Source organism: Lithobates pipiens, unplaced genomic scaffold (genome assembly GCF_037356315.1).
Source record: "Lithobates pipiens isolate NorthernLeopardFrog02 unplaced genomic scaffold, aLitPip1_a1.2 Scaffold_57, whole genome shotgun sequence".
Classification (NCBI taxonomy): domain Eukaryota; kingdom Metazoa; phylum Chordata; class Amphibia; order Anura; family Ranidae; genus Lithobates; species Lithobates pipiens.
In genome coordinates this window covers 2,695,341-2,710,592 of record NW_027507879.1, presented here as the reverse complement: position 1 = coordinate 2,710,592, position 15,252 = coordinate 2,695,341, and the positions used below count along the sequence as shown (strand labels likewise).

Here is a 15,252-nt window from a genome sequence, read left to right as displayed (position 1 = left end):
CTAGACAATTACTTGGAACCCCCAAACATTTATTTATTTATATATATATATATATATATATATATTTTTTTTTAACAGAGACTCTAGCGAATAAAAGGGCGATTGTTGCAATATTTTATGTCACACGGTATTTGCGTAGTGGTGTTTTAAACGCAACTTTTTGGGAAAAGGGACACTTTCATGAATTAAAAAAAAAAAAAAAAAAAACGAAAAAGTAAAATTAGCACAATTTTTTTACATAATGTGAAAGATAATGTTACGCCGAGTAAATTAGATACCAAACATGTCACACTTTATAATTGCACGCACTCGTGGAATGACGACAGACTACGGTACCTAAAAATCTCAATAGGCGACGCTTTCAACTTTTTTTTCCGGTTACCAGGTTAGAGTTACAGAGGAGTTCTAGTGCTTTTTTTTATCACTTTTATTGCAGTCACAAGGAATGTAAACTTCCCTTGTGACAGGAATAGGAGGTGACAGGTACTCTTTATGGAAGGATCAGGGGTCTAAAAGACCCCCGATCCCTCCTTTACACTTCAAAGCATTCAGATCGCCGAAAACAGAAGCCGAGTACGCACATCTGTGTACGCTCAGCGGGAAGGGGTTAAATACACTTAAAGCGGTTGTATAGTCTTTTTTACAACTTTTACCTACAGATAAGCCTATAATAAGGCTTACCTGTAGGTAAAAAAAAAAATAATAATCTCCCAAACCTGTACGGTTTAGGAGATATTCCCCTCGCAATGCACCGCTGATTTCAGCAGCGCATGCGCACAGGGGATTCTCGGCTGAAAGTCCGGCAGACGCCGGACCTTGCCGAAAAGAAATCTCCCGCGCTTATGCACGGGAGTGACGATATCGCAGCTCTGGCCACTCACAGCGCCGGAGCCGCGATACCCGGAAGACACACCGAGGGAACATGTCAGCTCCCTCGGCGTGGACCGGGCCAGATGTCGGGGCCCCGTTCTAAGGTAAGTATTTCATAATGAGCTAGTATGCGGTGCATACTAGCTCATTATGCCTTACCCTCTGCAGGTCAGGAAAAAAAATAAAATAAACACCATCAGCGGGTTTACTCCCCCTTTAAATGAATAAAAACAAAAACACATAATAATACCCCAATTTCTTCTGTAATAAGAAAGATGATATTACACCGAGTAAATAGATACCCAACATGTAATGCTTTAAAATTGCGTGTGCTCGTGGAAAGGCACCACACTACAGTATGTAAAAATTTCTATAGGCAACACTTTAAAAAACATTTTACAGGTTACCAGTTTGGTTTCAGAGGAGATCTAGTGCTGGAATTATTGTTCTCGCTTAGATGTTCACAGCAATACCTCTCAGCATGACAGGTCCTCTTTATGGAGAGATCTGGGGTCTGAAAGACACCAAATCTCTCTTCTACCCTTAAAAGCAAAAGATTTTTTTAAAATAGCCTCTTCTACAAGTGACCCAGCGGCGAATCCGCCCCTCAAGCGACATTTAAGGGGCCGGCGTTTGAAGAAAAAAAAAATAAACAGGCTTATGACATTTAGCTGCTGCCTTAAAGTGGTTGTAAACCCTTACAAACCACTTTGACCTACAGATAAGCCTAGATTAAGGCTTACCTGTAGGTCCAAGAAATATCTCCCAAACCTATACGGTTTAGGAGATATTTGCCCGAAGACGGGCACCGCTGTCTACAGCGCACGCGCCATAGACAGCAGCGCGCAGCAGTCAATGGTGATATGCCGCGAGTGGCGGCTCCCGTGCGCATGCGCGGGAGTGACGTCATCGTGGCTTCGCCGAATGACAGCGGCGGAGCGGTGAGACCCACCAAGAAGATGGATGCGCCAGACTACAGGGGACAGCTATGACTCCGCTGGCTCCTGTGTCAGGTAAGTGACACATAATGGACTACTATGGGATGCGATGCATAGTAGTCCATTATGCTTTACCTTTGCAGGGAATCAAAGAGGAAGTAAACTCATCAGGGTTTATTTCTTCTTTAACCCTGGTATTTAACATCAAAGTAATGTTGTATTTTCCCAGTTAGGCGTTTGACAGGGCCCAGAAGGCCCACTTGTCAGAATACCCACACAGAAGCTGCATCAGACTACTGGATGCAGGCACTGTTTGGCTGAAATTTTCCACCCTGGAGGAGGGCTGACAGCTCCACCAGTGTAGCAAATTTTGATTGGTTCAATCGGGAAACAGCCGAAATTCCCACAGCGTATGGCCAGCTTTATTCAGGCAGCTTGTCAGCTCCCTGTGATAGCAATAAAGTTGTTAATTTTCTTTTTTTTATAAATTTAATAAAAAATTAAAAAAGCATCCTAAATATGAAAAAAAAGCACCCTATGTAGTTTTTTGCCACTTCACAAATGCGTACAATTTGGAGGATTGACATAGTTGGAATTTTTAAATCAACACAACCAATTTTCCTTTTTTTTTAACTAAAAATATAAACACATGGGAGTGCTTTTTTTTCCAGTGTTGTGGGCTATTAAAAAATGAATGAGATGCAGTAATGCAGTGCACTGAAACGCACACACGTGCATTGTGGCACGTCGCATAGCGTAGTGTGAAAAGGCCCTTTGTCTCTTTCACAGTCCAAACCGTTCTTCTGCTTCAGAGGTGATCATTTCTGCAATAGCGAGAGAGGAGGTGGCCGCTGGGGACGGGGCGTTCCTCACATGTAGAATTCGGCCGGCAATATCACCAGACCCGCCGTCAAACACAAAATCGTCCACTAGGTTCCCGTCTCTGTCCAGGGCCTGCGCGCGGACTCCTGAAGGGCCTCTGTGGGAGAAAGAGCTGGCTTTATAGGTCTGGTATCACACATATGATGAATTAATCTTTTTTTTTCAAAGCCAAAAGGGTTTCAGTACTTCTAAAACACTTCCTGTCCCAGGATGACAATGCCGCTGTCCTATCACATAGTGTCCCCCCATCGGACAGTATCCGCAGTACACAGGACAACCACCTTCCGAAAATAGCCAAAAGATGAACAGCGCCTGCGCCGTGAGTCCAGGTTCTAGCCCCACCATCCAAGTGGACATAGAGTTAGAATAAAAAGAGCCGAGCGCAGCGAGGCCGTGCCCAAAGCGCGATGAGTGAAGCTCGCCCACGAGGGGCCCTCTAATATGTGCAGCCCTATGTCCACTTGGATGGTGGGGCTTGCACCTCGATTCACGGTGCAGGCGCCGTTCATCTTCGGAGATTTTCCGAATCTCCTTCTGCTCCGTGCTGCGCCTGCGCAGTACGGGGCGGACACTTTTAGATGGCCGGACGCTATATGTCAGAACACCGCTCCTCCATAAAGTACAGTGAGGGAGCACCGTCACCCTAGGAAACAAGTGTGGTACTTGCAGGATTAAAAGGTGAAAAAAAAAAAAGGAAAAAAATAAAAAATTATAGAGAAAACAAATGCAGCCGCCACATTGAAGGACTAGTAAATTGCAATGTAAAATGTGGTTCTTGGGTTTTTGATACACTTTATGTATGGAATTTTAGTGATTGGGCACATCATTGGCCGTCAAAGTGGATAAGGTGATAAAAAGGTATCGTGTGTTCACCCACCAGAACGGGGCCAGGAACAGCCCTCCTTTTCCAGCCTATGATAATTGAGCCTATAAAAGGCTGCAGCTACTATCCACTTATAGCACTTTAATTTTCTTCCTGGGATAGAGCGCCCTCTTGTGTTAGATTGTTGCTGCTACGGACTATAGATTTTACATTCCTTAAGATGTGTACATTCGATTGCTCAGGTCAGCTATGGTGAGATTTTTTTTTTTCTGTCTCAGGTGCTATAAGCCTGCTTTTGCTTATTCAGACAAACAGGTTACACTTTTGCCATTTTTTTTTTCTACGATATCCAAGTTTGTTTGCAAATAATGCAAACTTTGAAAACCAGACTGTGGCACATTACTCACTGTCAGACCCTCTCCTACTCCTTCAAAAACGCATTTCTCTGCATGAGGGGCTTGGTCATAAAGGCCACTAAGGCCCACACTGAAGAAGTAGGAGAGGCTCTGGCGGTGAGGTCTGGCTTTGAGTTTGCATTATTTGCAATAAAGATCATGCATTAAAAAAAAAAAAAAAAAAAAAAAAAAGGGGGGGGGGGGGGCTGGGAAGTGTCCCCAGTTTGTCTGTATCTGGATACTTTGGGGAGGAATGAAGTCCAATAGGTATGAATCTACAAATGATGTTTTGTAAGCCCCATTGGGGTAGTAATATCTTTATTTTAAGTTGCAGCAGTAGCTCTCTCTCTTCCCTTTTCCTCTTCTCACAGGAGACAGAGGCAGCAGCACAAGCCATTGGCTCTGCTGCTGTCAATCAAATCCTGTGAGGTGGGAGCAGGGGGCAGGGCCAAGCCAGATTGTGTATGTCTATGGACGCACCTAGCCTGGCTCCAGAGTATGCTGGTGTTCCGTCACAATCGGCAAAGGAAGTGATTTTCCTTCGCCACCATCTTACTACACCCCGCACTCCTCCACAGTACACGCAATTGGACATTCCGACAACAAAATCCATGGATTTTTTTCAGACGGATGTTGGCTCAAACTTGTCTTGCATACACACGGTCACACAAATCTTGTCGGAAATTCCGAACGTCAAGAACGCAGTTAGTTACAACACGTGTGACAAGCCGAGAAAAATGAAGTTCAATAGCCAGTGCGGCTCTTCTGCTTGATTCCGAGCATGCGTGGATGTTTGTGCGTCGGAATGGTGTACACACGATCGGAATTTACGACAATCGATTTTGTTGTCGGAAAATTTTGTGTGATGGAAATTCCGATGGAGCCTACACGCGGTCGGAATTTCCAACAACAAGCTCCTATCGAACATTTTCTGTTGGAAAATCCGACCGTGTGTACAGGGCATTAGGATACACTGAGAAGGGGGCAGGCAGACATCTTGTTACACCCGCCGGAGTTTTGCATTTCACACTTATTCTTAAAAGGAGCTTATAAGGCGAAATACAGCATTTAGAAATCCGACGGACTGTTTAGATGTTGAATTTTAAAAGCAGCGGCAAATCTGCTGATCTCACAGGTTTGCCAATGTGACAGAACACCGCTGTTTTTATAATTCAACATGTAAAACAGTCAAATGGATTTCCAAATACAATATTTCACCATATATGCTCCATTTCCTGTTAAAAATAACAGTGTAATGCAAAACTGGATGGAACCAGCTTCTCCGTGTATCATTAGTGTGGAGGAGTGTGGGGTGTAGCAAGATTGCGGCGACCAATTCTGAGGGGTCGCCTGATCTGACGGAACACCTGAATGTCTGCCTCCATATTAGCCGACTTGCTATTGGGGCACTCACAGAAGAGGAGGAGTGAGCGCCAGCGAAAGACCCCAGAGGAGGAGGTAAGTGATCACTCTGTAAAATACCATTGCACAGAGCAGGAAAGTATGTTTATTTTTTTTATTATTTTAGAGTCTCTCATTCCTTATTGGCTGAGATAGCAGCACTACTGCCATTGCACTGTCAATCACAGCAAGTGAGCCAATGATGAAATGTGCATTTAAGGCGCCAGTGATTGCACTTGCACAATAGCTGTGGCCGTGCCATTGGGTGCCACCGATTGCGGGGTGTCATCCTGGCAGCTCAAGATCCTGTCCTCCCCTCCCTCCTTCCTCTCCTTGCAAAGCGGTGCAGAGCTGAATTGCTCAGGCCATAGTAACAATGTTCCACCTCCTGTGATAGACGGCACACTGATCGAAATGCCGGGACTTTAAATCACTGTGAAGTGATCACAGGAGGCGGGACATTGTTACTGCAGCCCAGGCAATTCAAATCCAGCTCCGTGACACAGCAGGAGATTGTCGCTCTGATCTGGGCACAGGCAGACTGCATCTGATAGGCACTGGTGAGAGGCTGCATGCGACGGCCACAGGCAAAGGCTGCATGCGACGGCCACAGGCAAAGGCTGCATTGATCTCTTGTATCTGATCTGCAGTCTCTGACCGTCTTTTGTATCATGTCTGCTAGAGGTGCACCAAATGGAAATATTGCCAATACTATTAGCAGTGTGGACATGATACAAGAGATGGTTAGAGACCGTGGACATGATACAAGAGATGGTTAGAGACCGTGGACATGATACAGGAGATGGTTAGAGACCGTGGACATGATACAGGAGATGGTTAGAGACCGTGGACATGATACAGGAGATGGTTAGAGACCGTGGACATGATACAGGAGATGGTTAGAGACCGTGGACATGATACAGGAGATGGTTAGAGACCGTGGACATGATACAGGAGATGGTTAGAGACCGTGGACATGATACAGGAGATGGTTAGAGACCGTGGACATGATACAGGAGATGGTTAGAGACCGTGGACATGATACAGGAGATGGTTAGAGACCGTGGACATGATACAGGAGATGGTTAGAGACCGTGGACATGATACAGGAGATGGTTAGAGACCGTGGACATGATACAGGAGATGGTAAGAGACCGCGGATTGCATTTTTCTTGAGCTTTTCTTGCACTAAAAAAGGAGCCAATAATGGCCAACAATAAATTCATATCAAAGTGATGATATTAATTAAAAATTTGAGTACAATTATATATAAAAACTATAAATATATTTCTTTAAAACTGTAATTTTCGGTTTTGGTTTTCAGCAAAGTGCATCCTGCATTTTCGGTTTCGGGCACCAAATTTCCAGGCGGTGCACCACTAGTACTTACCTGACAATATCACTAACAGTGAGCTCTGGGATGAATTTCTGAAGTTCCTTAAGCTGTGCATTTAAAAAGAAAGCCCGATACATCTCTCCCATTCCATATACCAGATTCTTCAGCACCAACTTATGAAGCCCACTAGATAGGAGAACAAAATAAATAAATATTACAACCTGAAAAACATTCAGTTTTATAAAGTAATAAACACGACCAGAAAAAAGGTAGAATATTTGACATTAGAGCGAACAATTAGTATTTCTCAATTTTTACTTGATGGCATTTAAACTGTTAATATTTCACAAGCAACAACAAGGTCAAGAAATCTCTTTTAACCACTTAAGGACCGCCTCACGCCAATGTACGTCAGCAGAATGGCACAGCTGGGCACAAGCACGTACCTGTACATTGCTCTTTAAGTGCCCACCCGTGGGTCAGGAGCACGCCAGCGGCAGCGCGCTCCCAACCTGGCCCTGAGCTCCGTGACCGTGGCTGCGGGACCAGCGGACCCGATCGCCGCTGGTGTCCTGCGATCGGGTCACAGAGCTGAAGATCAAGGAGAGGTCTATGTAAACAAACCTCTCCCCGTGCTTCCCTGTGTGGCCAACACCGATCGTCTATATCCCTGATGTAGGGAAAGACGATCAGTGATGTCACATGCCAGGCCACGCCCCCTACAATACAATTCACACATAATGTCATACATAACATCTACACTGCCCCTTAGTGGTTAACTCCTTCACTGCCAGCCTCATTTACACAGGAATCGGTGCATTTAAATTAAAAAATTTATAAATAAATAGCTGCCATTACTAGTAAAAAAAAAAAAAAAAGATAGATATATAAAATAAAAATGCTATAAAATTATCCCCTATTTTGTAAATGCTCTAACTTTTGCGCAAACCAATCAATAATCGCTAATTGCGTTTTATTTTATTTTTTACCAAAAATATGTAGAAGAATACGTATCGGCCTAAACTGAGGGAAAAAAAAAATTTTTTTTATATATTTTTTGGGGATATTATAGCAAAAAGTAAAAATTGCCGCTCTATTTTTGTTTATAGCGCAAAAAATAAAAACTGCAGAGGTGATCAAATACCACCAAAAGAAAGCTATTTGTGGGGAAAAAAAAAAAAACGCGTCAATTTTGTTTGGGAGCCACGTCGCACGAGCGCGCAATTGTCAGTTAAAGCGACGCAGTGCCGAATCGCAAAAAAGGGGCCTGGTCCTTTGGCTGCAAATTGGTCCGGGGCTTAAGTGGTTAACCACTTGCTTACTGGGCACTTAAACACCCTTCCTGCCCAGACCAATTTTCAGCTTTCGGTGCTCTCACAATTTGAATGACAATTACTCAGTCATGCAACACTGTACCCAAATTAATTTTTTTGTCCTTTTTTTCCCCACAAATAGAGCTTTCTTTTGGTGGTATTTGATCACCTCTGGGGTTTTTATTTTTTGCGCTATAAATGAAAAAAGACCGAAAATTTTGAAAAAAAAAAAAAAACGCATATTTCTTTGTTTCTGTGACAGAATTATGCAAATTATTAATTTTTCTTCATAAATTTTGGCCACAATTTATACTGCTACATATCTTTGGTAAAAATAACCCAAATTAGTGGATATTATTTGGTCTTTGTGAAAGTTAGAGAGTCTACAAGCTGTGGTGCGAATCGCACAAAATTGATCACATCTGATGTACTGGTGGCCTATCTCGCTTCTTGGGACCCGAACAAGTCAGGAAAGTACAAATACCCCCCAAATGACCCCTTTTTGGAAAGTAGACATTCCAAGGTATTTAGTAAGAGGCATGGTGAGGTTTTTGATGTTGTAATTTTTTTCCCACAATTCTTTGCAAAATTAAGATTTTTCATTTTTTTTTCTCCACAAAATTGTCATTGTAATAGGTTATTTCTCTCACGTGGCATGTGTATACCACAAATGACACCCCCCAAAAAATTCTGCTACTCCTCCTGAGTATTACAATACCACATGTGTGGGACTTTTTCACAGCCTGGCCACATAGAGAGGCCCAACATGCAGGGAGCGCCATCATGTGTTCTAGGAACATAAATTACACATCTAACTTGTTGACTATTTATTACACTTTTGAAGCACCAGGACAATGACACGTGACACTGATGACAGATGGCACTGATACGTGGCACTTATACGTGGCACTGATGACACGTGACACTGATGACAGATGGCACTGATGACACGTGACACTGACAGGTGGCACTGATGACAGATGGCACTAATACGTGGCACTGACGACAGGTGGCACTGCTGGGGGGGAGGATGGCACTTTTTATTGAAATTTTTTACTTTTTTTTTTTTTTACTAGAGGCAGAACGGCTGCCGCTGCAGCCGTTCATCTCTCCCCTCTCACACTGTCTGTGCGAGGAGGGAGAGCGGCGCTGAGAGATGATCTCATATGTTTACATATGAGATCATCTCCCATTGGACACGCCGATCACGCTGTAAACGGCCGCTGTGATTGGCCATTTACAGCGATCTGTGTTTGCCTGTCCCTGGGGGACACGGCGAACACAGAACTTCCGCGATGCGCGCCCGCAGCGGCGCGCATTGCGGAAGTAAACATCAGGACGTCCAGGGACGACCACCCGGACAAACGCGCCTGCTCTACGGCCGTCATTCGGCTATAGGGCGGGCGGGAGGTGGTTAAAGAGGAACGTCACCCTCCCCGGGGTAAATTTTACTCTTAAAAGTGGTATTAATCCCTTAGAGCCAGGGCCTGCCAGCCCTATAAGAGCTTAAGAATGCTGTGAGGCAGGGCGGAGCTTATGGTCACGGGACCGCCATGATTGGCTGTCACAGCAGTCACATGATCAGAAAGCTCTCGATCGCAAGCGGCAAACAAGAGCTTTCAGTTAGCCACGGGTAACTGTGCCGGGTGCGCGGTTTTGCACGCAAATGCGCGGCAGCTTGGAGAAAAGAGGCCGCATATTTGCCCTACGTTTGGTGCCTAGGCGTTCAACCCCAAATCAAAACATGTAATATATTGCAGCTTACCAGTCATTAGAAGTGGTGGCTGCATCGGTATTCTTTTTTTTAAGCCCCCCCCCCCCCCCCCCCCACCTCCCACCTCCCTTCTGTTTTCACCTGGTGATCTGCTCAGTAAAACACCTCCTGTATGTATTAGAGTGCCTCCACTCTGGATGAAGGGGCACATTTGGACAAAAGCATTGCCAGTCTTGTAGGAGGAGATTGTACATTTAGCAAACAAACAGATTTAGAAACACTAACAAACTGAAGCCAGACTCCAGCTCCCGCTGCTATTACAGTAAACTTTTTTTTTTTTTTTTTTTTTTATGAATAAATAACAGCTGATTGTTGTAAGCACTCCTCAGTAGTAAATGTAAGGAAATGTAGAGTTACTCTTTAGATATTGTAAGGTAGAGTTACCCCTTAGGTCTGTTTTAGAAGATAATGTTTTAGAAAATGTTTTAATCTTATGCTAAGCTTGTGCTAAAATTACCAGACGTGCGAAGGCGAAGTGTGAAGCGGGATGCGTCTGCGGTTAGTTGCCGGACATTAAGAACATATATTGTAACGTTGACTCTGTCCCTAGGCAGAGTTACAATGAATATCCTTTAGGTTAATATTAAATTGTATATTGTATTAACATAATGGTTGAATGTGATAGGTCGTATGGGGGCAAGGCCCTATAAACAACCACTTTTTGTTTATTGCATATTATTGTGTGAAGCCGGCATAAAACTTTGTATTCTTGATCATCCACACACTGTGTATAGTGTCTTGACTACTCGACCGGTCAGAGAGTTTTTCCATTGACCACTAGAGTCCGGCTCGAACAGAACTAGAGGGGCGCACCTTACAGTAAATGGTTTGTCTCAACACTCCAACTGCTACATCTGCAGGAGAGCTTGTTGTGTTGAACAACAAACTTACTAGCCAGATCACCAGGTGAATATTAAAAAAGGAAGAAAGCCTAAAAAAGTAAAGCTAATGCAGCCATCACATCAAGAGTTGGAAAGTTGCTACGCAATAAATGTTTGCCTTTAGGCTTAAAGTGGTTGTAAACCCTTACAAACCACTTTGACCTACAGGTAAGCCTATATGGTTTAGGAGATATTTGCCCGAAAATAGGCACCGCTGTCTACGGCGCATGCGCCGTAGACAGCGGCGCGCAGGCACACTGAGCACGGCATTCTCAACGACGGAGCTGCCGCGCATGTGGGCTCCCGTGCGCATGCGCGGGAGTGACGTCATCGCGGCTTCGCCTAATGACAGTGGCGGAGCTGCGAGACCCCACCAAGAAGATGGACACTCCGGACTACAGGGGACAGCGGCGACTTTGCTGGCTCCTGTGTCGGGTAAGTGACACATAATGGACTACTATGCGATGCGATGCATAGTAGTCCATAATGCTTTACCTTTGCAGGGAATGAAAGAGGAAGTAAACTCATCAGGGTTTACTTCCTCTTTAATACTGCTTTAATCTCCTATTCCACTTCTGCTGGGTTGACTCTAACACCCTCCAAGCAAATCCAGCATTGTCTGCAATATGCCACGAAAGCTGATGCATGCTGGGTCCCACGCCACCATCTTCTATGCTGTCAGCGTCAGGAGCCAGCTGTCCATCCGGGGACCTAGCAGCGAGCCCCCAGGTGATGCTCCACTGTACATCTGCACTGTGTTCTACATACAGTGCCTTGCAAAAGTATTCACCCCCCTTGGCTTTTTACCTATTTTGTTACATTACAGCCTTTAGTTGGATGTTTTTCTTAATCCGAATTATATGTGATGAATCAGAACACAACAGTCTATGTTGGTGAAGTAAAATTAGAAAAATATATACATAAAACGATTTTTCAGAAATAAAGAACTGATAATTGTCATGTGCGTATGTATTCACCCCCTTTGTTGTGAAGCCCATAAAAAGCTCTGATGCCACCAATTACCTTCACAAGTCACATAATGCATGGGTTGACAAACCCCGGTCGCCAGGTCACATTTGCGACTAGAATTAGCGAACTGGTGCCTGGGGCAGTACAGCTGGGGTATCCTGTCTCGTGTGGACCCCCCCTCCCACCGGCACGCAATTGCACCAGGCCACGCTGGCCGGTAATCGAGGCCGCGGCTTTGCGGCCTTCTGCAGTGCTATACTTCCTTCTGGAATCTGGTGCCCTCTTGCGTCGCGTTAACTGACAATTGCGCAGTCATGCGACGTGGTTCCCAAACAAAATTGAGGTCTTTTTTTGCGCTATAAACAAAAAAGAGCAACAGTTTTGAAAAAAAAACAAACATTTTTTTACCTTTTGCTTTAATCAAATATCCCCCAAAATTTTTTTATAAAAAAACATTTTTACTGCTCAGTTTAGGCCGTATTCTACATATTTTTGGTTAAAAAAAAAAAAAATAAACGCAATAAGCGATTATTGATTGGTTTGTGCAAAAATTATAGCGTTTACAAAATAGGGGATAGTTTTATGGCATTTTTATAAAATTTTATTTTTAAATGGCAGCAATCTTTATTGCGACTGCGACATTATGGCGGACACATCGGACATTTTTGGGACCATTGTCATTTATACAGCAATCAGTGCTATACAAATGCACCGATTCCTGTGTAAATGACACTGGCAGTGAAGGGGTTAACCACTAGGTGGCAGTGAAGGGGTTAGGTGTGTCCTAGGGGCGTGTTGCTAACTGTGGGGGGTGTGGCTGTGTTTTACACATCACTGATCTCTGCTCCAATCACAGGGAGCAGAGATCAGCGCCACTGTTGCTAGGCAGAACAGGGAGATGCTTGTTTACTTTAGAATCAACCCATTCTTCCTCTCCGTGAGGCGATCGCCAGTATCCCCACGGCAATAGAGCAGCCCCTTACCTCCTTCTGGAGTCCCCCCCCCCTTTTGCTGTCCTCTCCTACTTGCTGCAGGTGTCCCCATAGCAAGCCATTTGCTATAGGGGGACCTGTGCAGATGGCCTCTCAAGCCAGGTTGTGTGCGTCCATAGAAACAAACACACAATGGCTTGGCCCTGCCCCATCCTCACAGGATTTTACTTACAGCAGCAGGAGCCTATGGCTTCTGCCATTCTCAGAGTCTCCCATGAGACCTGGAAGAGAGAGCAGAGGAGCTGCAGATATGGACAGTACAGGATCATGACACTACTCAGGTAACCGTTAAAAAGGGACAGGGTGGGGGGAACCACCCAAAAATCGGAAGGATTTTACCTGAATGCAGAGAGTGCTTAAATGTTCAGTTTTGAACCAAATAAATCCAACAAGACGGGTCGCCTTTCTTGAAGATAATTCAAGCAACAAAGCCTGCAACCTCAGGGTTATAGGGTGCACCTAACAGAAGCTTCTGCTGGCCGATGTACACAGTTTTCTCACTTGACAAAGAATTTTATGTGTATTGTCTAGCACAGTGATTCTCAACCAGGGGTCCATGGAACCCTAGGGTTCCTCCAGAGGTTGCTAGGGGTTCCTTCAGAATTGGGCAATTACTGCCTCTCAGATAAGTTCCCACTGACACCATTGATCTTTTTAGCTATCTGTAAGCCCTTGTACACACGGGTCGGACATTCTGACAACCAAATCCGTTGGATTTTGTCCGACGGAATTTGTCAGAAACTGTTGCATACACACGGTCGGACAAAGTTGTCGGAAAATCCGATTCTACATAACGTGATGACGTTATTTCGTTACGACGGGACTACGTTCAGGCTAGTAGCCAATAGCTTTGGTCTAGGAATTTGATTTGAGCATGCGTGGCACTTTGTCCATCGGAGTAGGCTACACATGATCGGAGTATGTCCGATCGGAGCATTTTACGGACAAGTTGGAAAACTTGGTCCGTGGGATACTCCGACGGAAACAGTCCGATGGAGACCACACACAGTCGGATTATCCGACAAAACGGTCCGATAGGACACATTCCGTCGGAATCTCCGACCGTGTGTACAAGGGCTAAGGAGGTAATTCTTCCCAATGACCACATGTGTAAGGACCATTCTTCTCACTGACCATCACACTAATGTATCTTGAGTTGTAGATTTCAAATTTTTAGCCGGGGTTCCCTCGATACCGGAGAACTATTTCAAGGGTTCCTCGGTGTTGAAAAGGTTGAGAAAGGCTGCTCTAGCATGTTCTTTTCTTACTGCCACTTATTCATTTTTTTTTATTTAACTTTACCGAAAAAGTGCACATTTCATTGTCTCAATGTAAGAAATATGGTGGAGTTTTCAGCCACCTCACAGCTTTACAGAATGTTCAGTTCTTTACCTGTATGTAACAGCTTCAGTGAAATCTCTGGCATTGAAGTCACATAACTTGTAGCCTTCTCTTTTGAAAGCTAACACAGCATTTGGGCCGAGCCAAACATTTCCATCAATCCGTGGAGTGAAATGGAACCCGAGGAAGGGAAATCGAGGGTTAGGAACCTACAGCCCAATAGGGAGAGACATAAAACACCTTTTATGTATTAAAGAAACATGTGTACCAAGAGTTAAAGGCTGTAAATCACATGTGAGAAGGGATGAGGAACCCGGGCTGGCCTGTGCAGCTGCCAATACACACTTGGGCAGTGCAACATATATCCAAACACAACAATGACAGCGATCGGTGCCCTCAGTGGTCCCTTGGGACTACATGAAAGGGTATGACCCAGAGGAATGCATCCGCCAGGCCAATAGTAAAAATAACATCAGTTTATTCATGTGGATGTCCACAGCTTGTGAAATCAATCAAGTGTAAATGTTAAAAGCCAACATCTCCAGGCATAGAAGGGATAAGATCATCCAATGCCACGGTGGGGACTGCTGAGGAGGGTGCCGATCCAATGCCCTAGACAGATGAACAGTTTGGGAAACCAGGTGAGGCGCACCAGGGTTATGTCACAGTTGACCAACAAGCAGAAAATGAGACCAACAGGAAGCGTGGAGGAGCCAGCGCAGAACGCAAGTTTAACTGCTGCCGTGACAGAGTGTTTCGTGTGAATGCACTTCCGCAAGTCATGTCAACAGTCAGGCTTGCGTTCCACGCTGGCTCCTCCCGGCTACCTGTTGGTCTTCTCATTTGCGCTTGTCGGCCCACTGTGCCGTCTACCAGGTGCACCTTGTGTGGCTTCCTGAGCGGCTAAGTGTTCATCTGTCTAGGGCTTTGGATTGGAGCCCTCCTAAGCAGCCCCCACACAGTGGCACTGGATGACCTTACTCCTATGCCTGGAGATGTTGGCCTGGTATCCTTGGCTTTTAACTTTTACACTTGATTTTACATGTTGTGGACATCCACATGAATAAACCAATGTGATTTTTACTATATTGGCCTGGCTGATCCATTCCACTGGGTCATACTCATTCCTGTAGTTCCGAGTCTTCATCGAGTGCATGCATGTGCAAATCGTCACAGCAACAATCAGGCTTGCATTCCACGCCTCCTGTTGGTCATCTTGTTTACACCTGTTGGCCCACCGTGCCGTCACCAAGGTGCGCCTCGTCTGGCTTCCCGAGCAGCCAAGTGTTCATCTGTCTAGGGCTTTGGATCGGAGCCCTCCTCAGCAGCCTCCATGG

At 44.9% G+C, this 15,252-nt stretch overlaps 1 protein-coding gene across 1 annotated transcript in view; it reads right to left on the bottom strand.

The window, feature by feature from the left end:
- Window positions 1-215: 215 nt before the first annotated feature.
- Window positions 216-15,252, bottom strand: part of L2HGDH (L-2-hydroxyglutarate dehydrogenase) — a 47,433-nt gene continuing 32,396 nt past the window's right edge. Inside the window, exons 8-10 of the mRNA XM_077467599.1 lie at window positions 13,967-14,124; window positions 6,700-6,831; window positions 216-2,787 (exon numbers count right to left, since the gene is read on the bottom strand). Coding sequence (XP_077323725.1) covers window positions 2,592-2,787; window positions 6,700-6,831; window positions 13,967-14,124 — 486 coding nt within the window. The 3' untranslated portion in view covers window positions 216-2,591. The remainder of the gene's footprint in view (window positions 2,788-6,699; window positions 6,832-13,966; window positions 14,125-15,252) is intronic.